The sequence below is a fragment of the Muntiacus reevesi genome, chromosome 2 (genome assembly GCF_963930625.1).
Source record: "Muntiacus reevesi chromosome 2, mMunRee1.1, whole genome shotgun sequence".
Classification (NCBI taxonomy): Eukaryota; Metazoa; Chordata; class Mammalia; order Artiodactyla; family Cervidae; genus Muntiacus; species Muntiacus reevesi.
The window spans coordinates 10,545,154-10,564,422 of NC_089250.1; the positions used below are offsets into that span (position 1 = coordinate 10,545,154).

General features: G+C 48.9%; 1 protein-coding gene and 1 long non-coding RNA gene across 3 annotated transcripts in view; one reads left to right on the plus strand and one right to left on the minus strand.

Moving 5' to 3' along the window:
- Window positions 1-4,870: 4,870 nt before the first annotated feature.
- Window positions 4,871-11,324, minus strand: LOC136159117 (uncharacterized). Of its 2 annotated transcripts, none has more exons than XR_010661413.1 (3): window positions 10,896-11,324; window positions 9,880-10,094; window positions 4,871-4,942 (listed from the first exon to the last, which is right to left on the minus strand). It is a non-coding gene; the product is annotated as an uncharacterized lncRNA (long non-coding RNA). The 2 variants fall into 2 exon arrangements; XR_010661412.1 differs by lacking the exon at window positions 4,871-4,942 and adding an exon at window positions 9,150-9,306.
- A 398-nt stretch (window positions 11,325-11,722) lies between these two features.
- Window positions 11,723-19,269, plus strand: part of LOC136158991 (POTE ankyrin domain family member A-like) — a 58,415-nt gene continuing 50,868 nt past the window's right edge. The window contains exons 1-2 of the mRNA XM_065920829.1: window positions 11,723-12,250; window positions 12,345-12,503. Of these exons, the coding sequence (XP_065776901.1) occupies window positions 11,723-12,250; window positions 12,345-12,503 (687 nt within the window). The remainder of the gene's footprint in view (window positions 12,251-12,344; window positions 12,504-19,269) is intronic.

Sequence of the window (19,269 nt, forward strand, 5' to 3'; positions counted from 1 at the left end):
AAGACCGAATGTAGGTCCCCAAATAGCCCCTCTTCCAGCGATGAGATGCCCTCTCCCATCCTCCTGTATCATGTCATGTGAGCAGTGACTGGGGGAGGTGCCCAGGGGGGTCCACCCACCTCCACGCTTTCCAGGGACGGCGAGCGGCAGAGCTGGCTCCTCACACTGGGTCTGACCGGCTGCTTCAGTAAACCTGGGGCTCCACCTGCAGCGCCACAGGGCTCGGGCTGGCTCCGACGGCCGGACCACTTAGAGCCGCTCACGTCCTTTGAGGGCACAGCCCGGGAGACAACTGGAAAGACAATGGGAGGTGTGTGAGGCTCTTTAAAATAGACTCTGGGCCCACTTGTGCTTACGAAGATGCAGATTCAGAGATGCGATGTGGCTCTCGGGGACAGACAGAGAAAATGTCAGAAGAACACAGGGAAGGGCCAACGTGGGGCCGGGGCTGAGACAGCTAGGCTCGGAGAAGGACTTTCCATCCTAAACGCTCGGTGTTGCTTCAGTGTTTCCAAGCAAAATATGCTTTTGCTATGTGATAGAAAACTAATTCAAAAATCTAGATTTTTATACAAAGAAATAACCTCACAACAATCCAAGTTCTCTAGAGACCAGAAGGTCATTTCCCACCCGCCTGACCCCACCTCACTACAGCACCCCACCTGGACAGGACACAGAGGGCAAGGACCTCAGCACAGCCAGGCAGGCTCAGACTCGCATGGGTCGAAAGTCGGGGGCAGACGCAGGTGCGGACTTCGACTAGGGATCCATGAGGCTCCCTCAAGCCCTATTACACCCCTGCACTTCCTTCTTCCCTCCTTACCTGCCCGCATCTGCGGAGCAATGGGGACTCTGCAAGCAGAGAAGAAACGACTCTGCCTCTGCAGGAATCTGAGTGGCCAGAGAGACTGGGGAGTGGGGGTGCGGCCTGGGCTGTGACCAGGAGAGAACGCGGGTTCGAAGGGAAGCACCCAGAAGGGGCCAGTTGGAGAGAAAGGCAAAGGGTCCCAGGAAGCAAGGCCAGGCCAGGAAAAGAGACCGTTACACACAGGTGGGTCATGGTCCCAGGGACTAACTACCACCTTGTCTCTCTCCTCCTCACCCGAAAGTGGCCCGCAGCCCCTGACCTTGGGAGCATCAGAGGAGGAGGCTGGGTCCAACCGGGCCTCCAGGAGAAACAGTGATGCCAGAGACGCACAGAAACTGAGGACAAGGCAGGAGTCTTGGGAAGAAGATGCTGAGTTCCATGTCACAGAGGACATCTAGGGCAGGATGACCATGTTCCCGGACCCTGTGAGGTTATCATGGGCAGGGTCCGGCCCTGTACACTCTCCCCACATGGGAACTCCTGGGGCGGCTGGAGAAGAGGGAGTATTCCCACTGACAGGGAGCAAACAGAAGGCTTGAGCACCCCATGAAGGGAGCAGGGGCCTGCATGCAGGTTCTCCACCTGCTCTGGTTTCTGTCTACACACAGGCTGTCGCTGCTTTCTGAGCGGGGAACGGCGGGAAGAGAAAGGCCATGGCAGTTGGGAGTGGGCAGCAGGGACACACTCGGGAAACCAGGTGTGCCTGACAGCATGCGGAGCCCCACCTGGGGCTCAGCAACTCGCCGCTCACTGGAGGTCGTGACCCAGCACCACGTCTACACCCTTGCCCTGAATGGGCTCCTGCCTCTACCCTCCTGAGACCCCCTGGTCTGTGTCTGGAGGCCCACATCCCCTTGAAATGGTACCCCTTTCTTCACCGTTTCCGCTGCTCAGCACTTTCCCCAGAGCAACGAGACGCCCAGAAATCACACACATTAGGACCAATTCATAAATGTTCTCCCAAAGTGTCAAGTCCTCCCTCCACCAGGGGGAAATGAGTCTCCAGGAACGTGTCCACGTGACAAATCAGGCCAGGAGGGGGCAGCGTCTCACCACCCACAGAGCACAGAGCTGTGGCCTCTCAGTGGGAACCTCTGGGGGTCACCGCCAGTCCCCACCCGCTGCCCAGACGGCCGGCAGGCCACAAGGTCAACCGAGCCTTGTGCCTCCTGTGTGTGCATATTTATTCATAGGAGCAGAATGCTCTCAGCACGCAGAGAGGCATGGCCAAAAGATTAAACAAGCAAAAATTACAAAAAAACCTTTTTTGGTTACGTGTTGTGTGATGGCCTTCACTGAAGGAGCAGAACGACTGAGAAGCAGAAATGTTCTTCAAAACCCCAGCCATTTGGCCCCAGGTGCCATGCACCTTCCTGGAGCATCAAAGCGTGTGTTTCCAATCGTGGCATGAGTCGCTGGGAAGGACCAGCAGGCAGATTAGAAAGCCGGAGAGTGGGATGCTGTGGATTGGCCGGGGAGGCAGGGATGAAGTCCATGGGGGAGACCGGGAGGGTGGCCCGCATGGGAAGCACACAGCCCCGGAGGGCGGGGGCAGGGCTCCCTGGGCTCTCACAACAGGGGCCGCCCGTGAGCACCAGCCCTGGCCGAGCCTCCTAAGGCAGGCCTATGACTGACCCCCCCACTGACTGGGTAATTGAGGAAAGTCTGAAAATTGAAAGAAGAGAAAAACAACACAAAAAAAAACGGGGGTTGGCAGAGAAAAGCACCAGTCACGAAGAGGACACAAGTTGAGGACTCACAGGAGTTCCAGCACAGAAAAGGGAGCGATGACACGGGCGTGGCCTTTCTCAGGCACCTTCATGCCCAGGGTCACACGATCACACCCCAAGTCGGGAAAGCCAAGTGGCCTTCTTCCCACCTCGGGGAAGAGGAACCTGAGACAAAGCAACCAATGACCGGACCCTTCAGGTCCCAGGGAGGCCAGGTGACAAGCTGGCTCCTCACCCTGGTCACACTCCTCCTCTGGGCAGACTCCCTCTGAGCCTGCACCCCACCCTGTCACGCCCCAACCCCTTATCAGACAACTCCCCCGTCAGGCTCCTCCCCCTGGTCAGACTCCACCACTGTATCAGGCTCCTCCCTTGGGCAGACTCCACCCCCTTATCAGACTCCACCCCTGTTCTGACTCCGCCCCCTTATCAGACTCCTGCCCCATCAGCCTCCTCTCCCCCAGGTCACAGCTCCCACGTGGCTCCAACAGCAGGCTGTGGGACACCAACAGATTTCAGCCTCAGGGGAGGCCACAAGTGCTTCCCCAAGGGCCTAGCTCCAGATGAGAAAACCTCACCTGAGTAATGGGTACGATCAGCCACAGGATTTCAGGGGTAGGGGTTGCTGGGGGGCTCACTGGAATCTACATGAAAGGTACATAAGCCCCAAACCTCCCAACGGAACCTGCTGCCCCAGTCATGCACCTGCTCCTGACCAAGGTCCCTCCCGGGGTGTGGAAGCAGACCAGGGGCCTATGCGGGTCAGACACCTTGAACTCCTGCCCCGTGGGGGAGGGAGAGACCCGCTGGCCACTGCACTCTCCCTCCCAGTACTCCTCACATGCAGCCTCGACTGGTCATCCGGCCAGAGCACGGCAGGCGCTGCCAGCCAAGGAGTTGGCCCATCTTCTAAGGAGCACGTCCGCCATCACCTTCCCACTGGACCCATAGGCCACACCTCAAAGCAGGCCTCCCTCCAGAATTCTCCCTCCACGTGCTGACAAGTATCACAGACCTTCTTCACTTGTTTTGAAATCTTACCTGTGTGCCACGGATCCCACTGGAAACCAGGATTTTAACAAGTCCCAAGAGCACAGAGCACTATTGTCTTAGACAGGCGGAGGGCTGCCTCAGCTGGTGGCATCCTGCTTGCTCCACCAGCCTCCCAGCCTGGCCAGCACCTTACACCTGCAGCGCCCTTGGGAAGAACAAATTCTCCCATCTCTCCACACCCACTTTATCTTGTCTACACCGTTCACTGTAATTTCAGCACTAGATAGTACTTGACATGTGTGAGATTGTGACTTAAATATGAATTTGGTCTTCCTCCCATCCATTGCACAGCTTCTAAAACCCTCGAATTTCCTAAGTGATGAGAGCAACCACACCCAAGTTTATGCTGATAAGGTGACTTTGAGAACCACACCTTGAGATGGGCTGGTTGCCAGGGAAACCAAGGATGAGATTCGAGGTTGGAACTTTCAGCCCTACCCCTGACTTCTAGAGAGCTCAAAGGCTGGATGTTGAATTCAATCACTGATGCCCCATCATTGGATCAGTCATGACTGTGGAACGAAACCTCCATAAACCCCAAAAGGATGGCATTCAGAGACTTTCTGGGTTGGTGAACACGGGGAGACCGGGGAAGAGTGAGCCCTGGAGAGGGCGTGGGGGCTCTAGCCTCTGCCCACAGCCCATGCACCTCTCACCGTGAGTTACATCCTTTGCAATAAACTGCTGATCCAGTAATGGGTTTCTCTGAGCTGCTCTAGCAAATTAATTGAACCTGAGGAGGCCGTGGGCACCTCTGATCTTTAGCAGTGGGTCAGAAGCAAAGCGGACAAGCTGGACTTGAGATTGTTGTTTGAAGGCATTGCTGTCTTAGCCTGTGGGGTCTGCAGCTGTGTCCAGGGGCATGGTGTCAGAATGGAGTTGAACTGCAGAACTCCCAGATGGTGTTGCAAAATGGCCTGGTGTGGGGGAAACGACAGAGATCTAGTGACCAGAAGTGCCAGGGTATTCAGAGGATTTTGTGCAGTGCAGACGAAAACACGAGAGTTTTCCCCTTGCAGAACCATTTCACAAATAAGGAAGCCAAAGAAGAAAAAAACCCAGGTGCAGCAGTCCATGGTCCCAGTCCATGCGGCTGGGGATCATAGACCTGCTGCATTGTTCAGGTACAACATCATATTCCAGAAGTCACAGAATCACGCAAAGAGAAGTAAAGAAGGCCATGAAGGCCTCTTACCTGACTCCAAAGACCCACTGTCTTCATCTGAGGAGGCAAGACCAGCCTGTGAGGACAACACAGCCACAAAACCGTCCTTAATTCCTCGAAGTTAACCTGTGAATTTGAGAAAAGTGGTCAACACAGCTTTCGACAGGCCACATAGATAACACACTGGCCTTTGGGGTTTTCTCAGATGGAAGATTCTTATATTGCCTTCAGCACTGACGACATTTATTTCTTCAAATATTTACTTAAGGTTTTAAAATCCTGAAGATATAGTGAGGCAGTTAAGAGTGAATCATAAGCCATTCACCAAAAAACACTATCAAGAACTCCATAAAAGGAAATTAGATAGCATAGTTAGAAAACAGTGCAGAAAAGAGGCGTCTGATGACCACAAACATTAGCTCATAAAGAAATATCCATGCCTTCACTACCCACCAAGAAAGAGAACATGCCAGCACCTAGGCTAGTCCTCCACCAAGGTTCCTTTCCTGATTAAATCCCTCGCCCCTACACCGGGGGGAAAAAAGCTCTGAACACTCACACATATGTCCTAAGAGTTTCTCTGGAGTATACGCACCTAAGAATGGGATTGCTGGGTCACAGAATATACATTTATATCCTCTTGGAAAATTGAATCTTCTGTCACTATACAATGCTGACCCGCTTCAGTTCACTAATGCTCTTTACCCTAGAGACTAGCTTTCTTATGGAGCTTAAAAGTTTCACATCAACCAGTTTCACCCTCTTCAGGGACAACACAAAGCCTGTCTGATAATCTGTGCCTGGTTATCATTTATTTGAATTCCTTACAAATTATTTTTGTTTTATATAGCCAAGGCTCATTTAAAATTATTCAAATATTTGCCACTTTGTTTTTCCTTTCTTCCTTCATTTCCTACCTTCTGCCTGGGATACGTTTCCATCTATCTGAAATAGATCTTTGAGACTTACGTTTTGCTTAAGCATGCTGGTGTTAAGTTCTTTTAGTGTGATTGTCTAAAACATTTTCATTTCACTTTGATACTTTTTTCAGCAAAAACATAATTTATTAAAAGAATACCGGAAATGATCCAGATGTACTTAAAGAAAATGGGTAAATAAACTGTGACTCAGTCAGACAATGAAAGACGACAACAGGGGAAACAAAAGCACTGACAGAGACAGTGCTTGGACCCTGACCTGCACTCTCTGAACACAGACTGCAGACATGATACTGAGTAAGAGAAGCAGAGTATGCACTGAGCATGTGCTGTGTGTATGTCCACCTGTAGGAAGTTCAGAAACAGGCAAACAAATCTCTGCTGTTCTCATCAAGACAGTGGCAACTGCTGGAGCCAGAGGGACCCCAGGGGCACCTGAGGAGGGATGCAAGATGCTGGGGCCCAGGGCCGCTTGCAATGCATGTTCACTGAGCTGCACACTTCCCAACTCTTTTCTCTGCCTGTGCTTCACCTGACGTCACACAGAAAGAAATCAACGCAGGAGATACTTGTAGGTCAAAATGTCACCAGTATGTGCTAGAGAAGCAGGCCTGGGGCTCTAGTTCCAAGCATGCTTCCCACACCTGGCACAGAACTTGAATGACCACATTTCTACTGCTGCCTCTGAACACTAAATGCAGCTGTTGGCTGTGGAACGTCTCTGCCTGGGTTATACACTATCAGAGTTGAAGGTGGACTACTTATAAGTGTGTTTATCTTCTGGCTCCCCACCTAGCATGTGGTCTCACGGCTGACACATTGTAAATACTCAACAAATGTCTACTGGATGTGCTGGTCTCTATATCCTTCAAAACTGAGCAGAATTCACCTTCTCAAGGGGACATTCTTTCACCTTTTTTCTTATTTTTTTTTGTAGTTGTTACCTATTTTCTTTAAAAAAAAAAAAAATCTATTTCTTTTTGGCTGTGCTGGGTCTTCGTTGCTGCAGGCTTTCTCTATTTGTGGCGAGTGGGGACTACTCTTCCTTGTGCTGTATGGACTGACCATTCTAGTAGCCCTCACTGGAAGGTGGGCGTGAATCTGCTAAACTGCTAGTATGACGATGTCTCAAACTTCTTTGTTATGATGATGCATCAATTTCATCCGGTGGATCTATTAATTTATTGTTGTTCAGTCATAAGTCCTGTCCAACTTTTGGCAACCCCATGAACTGCAACACACCAGGCCTCCCCTGTCCCGCACCATCTCCCAGAGTGTTCCAAAGTTCATGTCATATCGGTGATGCCATCCAAGCATCTCATTCTCTGTTGTCCCCTTCTCCTCCCTAGCCTTAATCTTTCCCAGCATCAGAGTCTTTTCCAATGAGCTGGCTCTTCCCATCAGTGGCCAGAGTACTGGAGCTTCAGCTTCAGCGTCAGTCCTTCCAGTGACTACTCCAGGTTGATTTCCTTTAGGATTGACTGGTTTGATCTCCTTTTGACTCAAAAATCTTCTTCAGCACCACAGTTCAAAACCATCAATTCTTTGGCACTTAGCCTTCTTTATGATCCAACTCTCACATCCTTACATGACTGCTGGAAAAACCACTGCTTTGACTATATGGACCTTAACTAATCTCATATTGAAAAGGCTGTGTCCAGACTTTTGCCATGTGGATCAATATTCTTGCATAGCTTTCATTTCACAGAGATATTCTATTGCTTTCATTTTACCTTCTGAGCTTCTACATGTGGTCTAGCATATAATAAGTGCTCAAAAATACTTGTTGAGGGACTTCCCTGGTAGTGCAGTGGCTAAGACTCCAAGCTCCCAATGCAGGGGACCCAGCTCCACTGCTGGTCACGGAACGAGATCTCACATGCCACAGCTAAGAGTTCGAATGCCCCAACTAAAGATCCCGCATGTTGCAGGGAAGGCTGCTGAAGCTAAATAAGTAAATATTAGAAAACAACAACAACAACAAAAACCTTGACTACATGGGAGCAGAATGAAATGGCCATTTTGTTTGATCCAATCTCAGATTTCTTTTGTGTCTTTGATAATACTTATCAGCTTTCATTTGAGCCATCAAACAGGTGGGGATTTGGGAATTCTCTGGTGGTCCAGTGGCTAGGAATCTGCACTCTCACAGCCAAGAGCCCAGCTTCAATCCCTGGTTGGGGAACTAAGATCCCACAAGCTGTGTAGAGTTAACGGCAAAACAAAAAACAAAAAAACAGCAGGGAATCTGATGGCTGAGTGTGCTGCTGTTTTAACTGATACCATTTGACTGTGTTTGTGTGTCCTCTCCCATCACAGCTCACAAAAGGACAAAGGGCCAGGATAAAAAACATCAAGGAAACCAGATAACCTGTTTATGCTGTTTTAACCAGTGCTGATTTTCACAAATGTGCCTTTTACTTACCTAGCCCTCAAATAAAATTCCAGGTGATATCAAGAGGGGCTATGACATGAGCGATCAAAATCACACCCGATTTTTTTTTTTCTGGCCACACCACGCATGGCATTGGCATCTTAGTTCACCAGCCAGGGATGGAACAAGTTCCCCCTGCAGTGGAAGCATGGTGACTTAACCACTGGACCACGAGGGGAGTTCCCACACCCGAGTCTGAAGTCCATAAAGAAAAAGCAGTAGAGGGAAAGTGACCGAGCCGGCTGGGGCGGGTGTGTGAGGCAGAGCCCTCCTCACCCCAGGAGCAGCTCTGCTGGCAGCACCTGCCACGCGGGCTCTGGGGGAAGTAACAGGAGGCAGACGCACCTCGAAGCTCCCTGGGGCCAGCAGGGAGGGGTTTTAGGTGGTTCTTCATTTGTTTCTGCCCAAGAACCAACTCAGGAATCTTTCCAGGCTAGATTTTTTTTTCTCATTCAAAATGAGACCACTTTTATTGAATTCTGTGGGGGGAAAGATACTCTTCCTTCAAAGGGAAGATGACCAACACAACTATAGGCACTGCTTTTTTGTTTCCAGTTTGTTTTTTTGTGTGTTTTTTCCCAGACTGTGGGATCTTAATTTCCAACCCAGGGACTGAACAGGGCCCCTGGCAGTGAAAGCCCAGATCCCTAATGACGGGCCCACCAGGGAGTTCCCAGGCCCTGTTTTAAATGAACGCGTGCACCTCCCTGGGGTCTAGTGGTTAAGAATCCACCGCCACGTTCAAGTCACGTTCAAATGGAGGAAGAAGTCTGAAGTCAAATGTTAAGAAGGAGAATAACACATCTGTGATTTTCTTCAAACTTTCCATTTAAGGAAAAGACAGAAAGGTGAGAAAATTTACACACAAGAAACAGTGTCCCAGCAAGTTTCAATTCTGAAGATGTTTAGCCAGAGGGATTCTCTCCTAAGTGTGAGTTTCCGAACTATATCCCATAGACGGGGAAGGTCCCACAGGGGTCACTGCAGGGATGGGGAACAGAGAAGTCACAGCTGCGGGGCCTCTGGCCGCTCTTCAGCTACAAGGCTCTATGCTTGTCTCCGTTTTATGTTACACGGTTCCCTGCAGGAGTTTTCTTTTTTAAAAGAAAGGTTCCTTTCTTTGGGAAAAAAAAGAATCTTTTTGTAAGGTATGAGAGTCATTGATTTAGTCAAAGTTCTAGTTCTACAAAAGAAGTCACAAAGGCCATGTCCTTCTGACTGAGTCCAGAATCCTAGGACAGCTACTTTCTCAGATTAAGAAAAAAACACATAGATTTTAAACTATAATATAGACAAAATGAACATGTAAAACCTTGTTATCCAGTGCAATAATGCTTGTGTGACATGACTTTCAAAGTAAATTATGTGTTTTCAATTCATGAACAAGAATAAATCAATATCAAATTCCTATTTGTCACAGTCGATATAGTTAATTTAGAAAACATACATATTTTTTAAACAGAGGACAGGGAACTTGAAGGAGAGAATCTTAAGTAGAATCAAGCAGGACAAACTTAGGAAAACTTACCAGGATATCTTATTACTCATTTTTCTTAGGGTGCCCTCTAGCAGTGATTATCTAGTTAGTTTTCACTTCCTACTAATCTCAGGAACTGGCTCTATAAAAATTAGGCTTCAGACACAAATTAATGGACTAAATATATTTTCTGTGATTCTAGCTTTTGACTTACTTGTCTAGTTTCTTTTCCAAGGACTTTCTAACTTTTAGTTCCTCTAGGTAGTGTTGCTTATATTTTTCCAACTTTGCTTTATTAGAATCTTCAAAAGATTGCATCTTGGAGAGTTCAGATCCCAAGTCTTTAATTCTGAGTTCCATCTGACTTCTTAAGGAAGCAATAGGCTCCTCTTGGGACTGCTGTCAATTTTCTTCAGATGCTGCTTGTATCTAAGTCAAATTTAAAAAGATACTTTTGTTAATGATTATAACCTGAATAATATTTGTTCCATTTAGTTTTGAATCAGTAATTCAGACGGCAATTTTAAATGCGAAAATCAGAAAATCGGAACTTGAAAATAATCACCGTCAATGTGACATGAATTAAATCTGAATTATAAAATTAATGTGGACTCAATGTTATAGTAGTTATAGTAGTCTCCTGCATTGCAGGCGGATTCTTTACCAACTGGGCGATCAGGGAAGCCCCTATTAAAACATCACTAAAGCAAACTGCTGTTGTCATAAGCCCATATATTTATCACTACCCCTCCCCCCCCACTCCATGCTTTCCTGTCTCTTGAAATGTTCCCTGCAGATCAACTTGACAATCCAAACACGGTAATACTTTCAAGTTTCAAGAACTATCTTTTCAAGGCCCAAGGGGTAAAACAGCACAATTCAGCCTCTTTCTCTCTGATCCTCTCGAGCACTTTTACACATACATGCACAGGTACCAAAGAAACATACACTTGTTGGGAGACTGGGACTCACACACGCCACACTACGCACGATTGTTTCTAAAATAGATAACTAACGAGGACCAACTCTATAGCACAGGGAACTCAACATTCTGTAACAGCCCATGTGGAAAAAGTGTTTTTATAAAGAGCGGATATACATATATACACGTAAGTGATTCACTTTGCTGCACCCCTGACACTAACACAATGTTGTAAATCAACTCTACTCTCTAAACTTCTCCGGAGAAGAACGGAAGGAACAGACACAAACATTTGGCTATAGACTGACCTGGCATTATGCAGTCATTTTTAGACTCAAAATCCAAAGTGTAGGGTAGGAAAATCAGGATATTGTCACTGCCTTCAAATTAAAAAACAATAAGCAGCCCGGTGGCGGCAGGACGGACGCACCGGCCAAGCCCACCGCTGGAGCCTCATAGCTTTCTCCAGGCGCCCCGCCGGACCCACGCGGAGGGGGCCGGGGTTCGACCTCCAGCTGCCCGCCCCTCAGGCCAGATGGTGACCGCCTGCCCTCCCGGCTCCCAGGGCCCCAATTCCGGCTCACACGCCCCCTTCGCTGAAGGCCCGGATCACAGCGCCCCGGGGCGCCGGCCTGCTACTGACAGAACCCCTTATCCGGCTCACACGCCCTCGCCCCGCCCAGGCCCGCCTCGCCGCTCACAGGCTGCCGACACACGCTTCCCGCGCACACGGGCCTCTCTCCCCGCCGGCCCCGCTCCCGCTCACACACTGCCGGCTCACGCTCCCCGCTCACACGCCCCCCGCCCCCGCCGGCCCGCCTCGCCGCTCACACGCTGCCGGCTCACGCTCCCCGCTCACACGCCCCCCTCCGGGCGCTCCCCGCCGGCCCGGCACGTCGCTCACACGCTGCCGGCTCAAGCTCCCCGCTCACACGCCCCCCGGCCCCGCCGGCCCGCCTCGCCGCTCACACGCTGCCGGCTCACGCTTCCCGCTCACACGCCCCCCTCCGGGCGCTCCCCGCCGGCCCGCCTCGCCGCTCACACGCTGCCGGCTCACGCTCCCCGCTCACACGCCCCCCGCCCCCGCCGGCCCGCCTCGCCACTCACACGCTGCCGGCTCACGCTCCCCGCTCACATGCGCCCCTCTCCCCACCCTACGCCGGCCCGGCTCGCAGCTCACACGCTGCCTGCTCACGCTCCCCGCTCACACACACCGTTCTCCCAGGCCCCCGCCGGCCCGGCTCACGCTCCCCGCTCACACGCACCCCTCTCCCCACCCCCCGCCGACCCGGCTCCAGCTCACACGCACCCCTCCGGTCGCTCCCCGCCGGCCGGCTCGCCGCACACACACGCCGCCCTCGCCCCAGTGCGCCGGGCCGCGCTCCCCGCTGTCACGACCCCCGACGCCTCGCGCACTCCCCGGACGCACGCCCCTCGCGCAGGCGCACGGCCGGCTCGCCGCCCACACAACCCCCGCCCCCAGGCGCCGGCCGGTGCTCGCCGCTCACACGCCCCCCGAGCGCCGCCGACGCTCTCAGAGGCCCGGCCTAAGTTCTCCGCCTGGTGTCTGCGCCACGTTCTACGAGAGGCCGTGGAGCCGGCCCTGGACCGCCCCGCGCGGCCGACGGAAAGCTGCCTGAGGCGGGGCGCCGTCAGGGCAGAGGCGAGCGGGCGCCTCCTGGGCCGCTGCTCTGGGGCTGCGCAGCCGCGAGCGGATGGCGGGCGTGCCTGTGGCTCCACTCCGTGGCTGTGGGCAGGTCGGTTTCGGCAGCTTCCCGCGCGCGCGGGCGTCGCCGCCACTTCCTCAGCGCCACGCGCTGCACCTCGTCCTCGAAGCCGCTGTGCGCGCGGGCTCCGGTGGGCGTCTCGCCCCGGTGACGCGCGGAGAGACCGGGAGACGGGCTGCTGGAGCTCAGGTGAGGGTTACACCGGGGAGGTGGGGACAGCGTAGCCCGGGAGTTAGGGCCGCGCCCTGAGGGCTGCGGTGAGGGTAGCCCCACCGGGGAGCCGGCCCTGCAAGCACCCTCCCCTCCCCGCCGGGGAAGGGCGGGCAGCAACCGGGCTCTGGAGCCTGAGGTTCGCTCTTCACTCACAAGGCATTTCAGAGAAGCCATGGGATTACACTGTGTTTAGATAGCTGTCGCAGCGCTTATGGCTCACCTGGTCAAGAATCTGCCTGCAATGTGGGAGACCCGGATTCAATCCCTGGGTTGGGAAGATCCCCTGGAGAAGGGAAAGGCTACTCACTCCACTATTCTGGCATGGACTGTCCCAAAGAGTCAGACTTTGCAACAAGTCAGAGTGAGCAACTTTCACTTCACTAATTAAGGTGCTTCCCCACGGATGACTGGGCTTCCCTCATAGCTCAGTCGGTAAAGAATCTGCCTGCAGTGCAGGAGACCCGGGTTCGATTCTTTGGTTGGGAAGCTCCTCTGGAAAAGGAAATGGCTACGCACTCCAGTATTCCTGCCAGGAGAATCCCATGGAGAGAGGAACCTGGCGGTCTAGAGGCTTGCAAGAGTCGGACACGATTTAGGGACGAAACCACCACGTAGCACTTTGGGGAACGGATCGGATAGAAGAAAGACTGGTTCTCAGTGGGTTAGAATAGACAGCAGGAGAGATGGATGTGGCCAACAGCCCGGTCGGGGGTCGCTGAACACCGTGTCCTGAGACGACAGGTCTTGTAGGTACAAGGACAGGGGTGGAGGTGAGAGGAGTAGCCGAGGAGGGGAGGGACCGCGTCTCTGGAGGCTTCTCTCAGGTAGCAGAGTAAACATCTGGCAGTCAGCAGGAAGAGCCTTTGGGTAAGGTGAGTCTTGTTTTGAACATCCAAGAGCACTTAGTCTGACACTTGGGCCATTTAACAGACTGGGAAGCCGAGCCACTGGAATTACGCATCAGGTTAAAGGGCTTGTCTGAACTTGCAGCTGTTGGAAGCAGAGCCCCAACTCGAACAGTCTTCTTCGGTTGCAGTCTGTTATTCTTGCAACTTCAGGCAGCTACCTTATCTGCAAAGTTAGGAGACCACAGTGGGAGGTTCCCTGGAGACGTAGAACTCAGAGGGGTGGTTGTTCAGTCCCTAAGTCATGCCCCAGTCTTTATGGCCGAATGTACTGAGGCACGACGCCAGGCTTCCCTGTTCTTCCCTGTCTCTCTGAGTTTGCTCAAATTCATGTCCATTGGGTCAGTGATGTCATCCAACCATCTCACCCTCTGTAGCCCCCTTCTCCTTCGTCATATCGTGAATCTTTCCCAGCATCAGGGTCTTTTCCAATGAGTCAGGTCTTTACGTCAGGTGGCCAAAGTATTGGAGCTTCAGCATCAGCATCAGTCCTTCCAAGGGATATTCAGGGTTGATTTCCTTTAGGATTGGCTGGATTGATTTCCTTGCTGTCCAAGGGACTCTCAAGAGTCTTCTCTAACAAAAGCATCAATTCTTCGGTGCTCAGCCATTATGGTCCAACTCTCATATCCGTACATGACTCCTGGAGAAATCATAGCTTTGACTATAGGGACTTTTGTCTGCAAAGTGGTATCTCTGCTTTTTAAAACGCTCTCTAGGCGTGTCATAGCTTTTCTTCCAAGGAGCCAGGGTCTTTCAATTTCATCGCTGCTGTCACCATCCACAATTATTAGGAGCCCAAGAAAATAAATTCTGCCACTGTTTTCATTTTTCCCCCATCTATTTGCCGTGAAGTGATGGGACTGGATACCATGATCTTAGTTTTTGAATGCTGAGTTTTAAGCCAGATGTTTGAGAGAGGTGGAGGCTTTCTAGTAACTCCCCACTAGGGTGGGAAGACTAGATCACACGGGGAGAAAGGAGCGCAAAGGCGCAGACACTGCCCACAGGTGCTGGCTTTTCAGCCTGTGAGTCCAACTGTCTGTTTTGCTCAGACTTGAAGTGTTGGTGTCCTACTTTGGGAAGTGGCAGGGTGGAGGGGGGGAAATCAAGGGTGAACTTACAAGTGTAAAATCACTGGCTTTTCTGGGTCTTAGAGGGCATCAGTGCACCTTTTCTTGCAGCCCTGGCTGACTTTGGGGGCTGGCCACTGGGAGAGCTGAGCCGGCTTAGACTAAGAATTGGTCTTGATCTGATTGACCCCTCACACCCTGGACCCACACATGCTTTCAAGAATCATGCCTCCGTGGCAGCAGATGGTAGCTGGTTGAGAGCAAGGACTCTGCCTTTTTCATTCCAGAATTTCTCATGGTTAGGTGCTGTGTTTGGCAGATTGGAATGATGCCCTTTGTGTCTGCAGAACTGATAACCATTTGAGTCTTTAGGAAAATTATCTTGAGTTCCCAGGGGCTTACAGCTGGAGGTGGGAGCACAAAATGATGCAATTCCCAGTGTGAATTTTAACAGTTTAAATCTTAAAAAAATAAATAAAAATTCAGATCTGGCAACTCGGTTGTATCTTTACAAGTTTATTTCATACTTGTCTTTTGTATACCTGCTGATCTAATCGTCCAAGAGTTTCAGCTGTCCGATAAAATAATATTTGTGATAAAAGGAATATTTAATTGAATTCTAGTAAAGCAGACTTTTCCATGATTTCTTTTCATCCAGTTGATGAAAGAGTCGGTAGAAGGCAAGCTTTCATTTTTCATTAGAAATCATTTCTTACATTGAAGCTGCATTAAATAGTGTAATTTTGCAGTTATACCCGTAGTGCTAAAGCTTTTTTTTTTTGCTAACGCGTTTATTTTGGCTCGATAACAGTAAATGGGTTGCTTATCGTGGTTTTGTTTCGAGATTTTTTTTTTCTTTTGCTTGTCATTGTCACAGCATTATTGGGTGGTTTTTTTTTTTTTTTTTTTTGGTAAAATTTTTATTTGAAATATAGTTTATTTACAGTATTTCAGGTGTAGGTGTTGATGGTTGACAGACATTGTGTAGCATTTATGAATTTTATAATTCTCCTGTTTTTATCCTTCCAAGGGAAGTTTTTTTAGAAATTTGCCAAAGTAGATAGCAGAAAAACTCCTTTGACCTTTCTGTTTTCTATCCTAGCAGTGTGTAGGGTTTTTTGGGGGGGTGGTGGGTAGTAACCTTTTAAGATCCTTTTCCGATAATGAGTATTTTACCTGCTTTTGTCATGTGTTATTACGTCTGTAGACTATTAGCTTTTGGTCATTAGTTTTATTGAGGTATAATTTATGTACAACACAGTACATATTTTACTAGAGTTTTGACAAATGTATACAATCCTTGTAATCAGCAACCCAACCAAGATGTCTGCCATCCCAAGGACTCCCTTTTCTCTTTTGCAGCACTGGCTACCTCCCACCTGCAGCCTGAGGCAGCCAAGGATTTTCTTTCCCCTACAGATTATATTTGTCTTTTTTATTGTATTTCTGGAGTCAGCATGCCAGCAATTGCAAACTTTTCTGTGCAGGGCCAGTTAGAACATACAGTGTGTACTCCTTTCTGTCTGACTTCTCACTAAGGTGTCTTTAAGATTATCCTCAATGACTGTGTTGATTGTGTATTTTGTTAGTAAGTCATCCCTTTTTATTGTTTTTAATTGTGGTTAACGATGCAAAACTTAAATGTTGCCATTTCTAACCATTCTTCTGTGTCCACTTCAGTGGCATTAATTCTATTCACATTGTTGTGCAACCATCACCTCTATTTCCAAAGCTTTCTCATAACCCTAAATGAACTCTATAGCTTTTAAGCAGTAACTACCCACTCTTCTACCCCCTCAGCCTGGTAGCCTCTAATCTACTTTGTTTCTATGAGTTTGCCTATCCTAGACATTTCAGATAATTTGCATCATACCATATTTGTCCTTTTGTGTCTGGCTTATTTCACTAAGCAGTGTTTTCAAAGTTCATGTTGTTGTATGTATCAGCACATTTTTTTTTTTTGGACTGAGCAATATTCCATTGAATAGACATACTTTGTATGAACATAGGTGTTCAGTTCTCTTGAGTGTATACCTAGAAGAGGAATTGCTGGATAGTGTGGGAATTCGAAATTTGACTTTTGTGGACCCACAAGACTTTTTCTACAGGGCTGTACCATTTTGCATTCCTACCTGCATTGGACAAGGATTCCAGTTTCTCCCCATCCTCTACAACACTTGTCATTATAGCCATGTTAGTAGGTGTGGAAGGACTATTGGTTTTTCATAAGGTACATGAGCATAGAGTATTGCTACAAACTTGGTGGGTGAATGAGGGAGTGTAATTTTATATGTTCCAGGAGGAAGGACGGAGGCAAATTCTGGAGGAGATGAACGTTTTATGCGAGCAAACCCTACCTGATATGTAAGTTGGTCAGTTGATATTCTAAAACAGTTTAAGAAATATGATATTGATGTCAGATCATCTTAACATTAGTTTTTAGATATGTTTTCTTTTTTTTAATTCTCTGTGAGCCTGATCATACCCTAGCTATACAGAAGTAGAAGGATTTGTGTTAATGATTGTTATGTCTCCAGGAACCAAATACTGCTTGGCACATGGTAGGGGTTCAATAAATACTTCTTGTTTGACTGGTATGACTTGAACGGAATTAGGGTGGATCCAAGAGAGATGACACAAGAGCAAGTAAGAGACCTGACGAGTGAAGTGTCTTGTTTCCGCTGCTTGTTTTCATCAGGTGAGGCCTTAGTGGGTTTAAAGGAAGAACAGGCAGTTTGCAAATTTAGCAGGAGTAGCAGTGACTTCGAAAGCTTGAGTGAAGTGGGCTGGGAACTCGTGCTGCAGAACACTACAGCTTGGTAGGCTAGAGGGTTCTGGAGCTGCGGACTGTTTATAGAGCCAAGCATGGGAGTGGGCACAGAGACTTCACAGACTTCAGAGGACCTGTGATTGGGTGAAGAATAAGACACAAGACTACTGACTGCTGGAGGAAAAATGAGTTATTGAGAGCTCATCCTGCAGAGAAGTATGTCTGCAACTTGAGATTTCATCCCTGGCCTTGTTCGGTAGTGTTTTCATCAGTTAGTTGGGCGCAGAAATCAGTAGCATGCTGTTAGGGTGTGTGGAGTACACAGAACAGTAGGAACACTTTGCAGTGACTGTGTTTAAGGATAGATGCTGATGAACGAGGAACTGATGTGCGAGAGGTCTGCAGTAAATGTAAGGGAAATGGAAAGTCCTGCACTCAGGTTCCCAGGTCCTTCATTTGTTCATGCAACAGATATGCACTTAGCAGTTATGAGCTGATAAAGGGCTCTGGTGTTTCCGTTGTAAACAGCAGAATCAAGAGGTTTGACCCCGTGGCCCCCAACAGTGTCACGCAGAAGGCAGATGTTCAATGCAGGTAATGTGGGTCAGAGTACGGTCCCTGAAGGAAAACACCACACTTGGGGAGAGTGTCATGCACTCAAAATATTGGTAGATTGAGAAATCCGGGAAATTCTCTCCGAGGAAGAGACTCTTCAGCTGGAGCCTGAAGACATGGGTTTTAGCGAGGAAGTAACTGTGGGCAAAGAGCTTTCTTGTTATAGAAAAATAGTTCTGTAGGAAACATTCATATGCATTACATAGACACGCAGCTGTGTAAGAACATTGTTACGACCTCCTGGACAGAAGCCCAGTCCCTGTTCTGCTGCAGCCAACCTCTTTCCTCTTCCTGGTGGCAGCGGCTCTCCTGAGGCTGCTGCACGCCCCCTACCCCCCATCTGCCTGCACATTTACTGTACGTGCTTGAATGAGAAAAACCGTAAACGCTGGAAGAGATGGAAAGCTCAGGTCTGGGGTAGGAGGACTCAACAACATGATGTGGACTGTTCTCTCCATGCACCTGTGGTTGCTTAACCTATGACAAAGAGGCAAGGATGGACAGTGTGGAAAACCCTCTTCAATAAGTGATGCTGGGAAATCTGGACAGCTGCGTAAAAGAATGAAATTAGAACATTGTCTGATATCATACACAAAAGTATACTTGAAATGCATGAAAGACATACATGGAAACTTTTGGAGGAAAACATAGGCCAAAACTCTTTGAGGGAATTCTCTGGCAGTCCAAGGGTTAAGACTTGGCACTTTCACTGCTGTGGGCCTGAGTTCGATCCCTGGTCAGGGAACTAAGATCCCACAAGTTGCATGGCACAGCCAAAAAAAAAGCACTCTGACATAAATTGCAGAAATATCCTTTTTGATCCATGTCTTAGAGTACCGAAAATAAAAGCAAAAATAAACACATGGGACTCAGTTATACTTAAAAACTTCTGCACACCAAAGGAAACAATAAACCAAACAAAAAACTAACAGAGAGGGAAAAAATATTTGCAAAGGAAGCAACTGACAAGGGATTAATCTCCAAAATATACAAATAGCTCATGTAACTCTATGTCAAGAAAATTAAAATAACCAGAAACCCAATTTAAAAATGGGCAAAACAAATAAATAAAAATACAAAATAGAAATGAACAGAAGACTGTAATAGACAGTTCTCCATAGAATACATGCAGATTTCCAGTAGGCATATGAAATGATGTTCAGCATCACAAATTATCAGAGAAATGCACGAGAGACCTGCGATGAGGTATCACATCACACTGGTCAGAATGGCCATCATCCAAAAGTCTACAAATCATAAAAGCTGGAGAGGATATAGAGAAAAGGAAACCCTCCTACATTAGTGGTAAAACTGTAAATTGGTACAGCCACTATGGAGAACAGTATGGAAGTTCCTTAAAAAGGTGAAAATGCAATAGA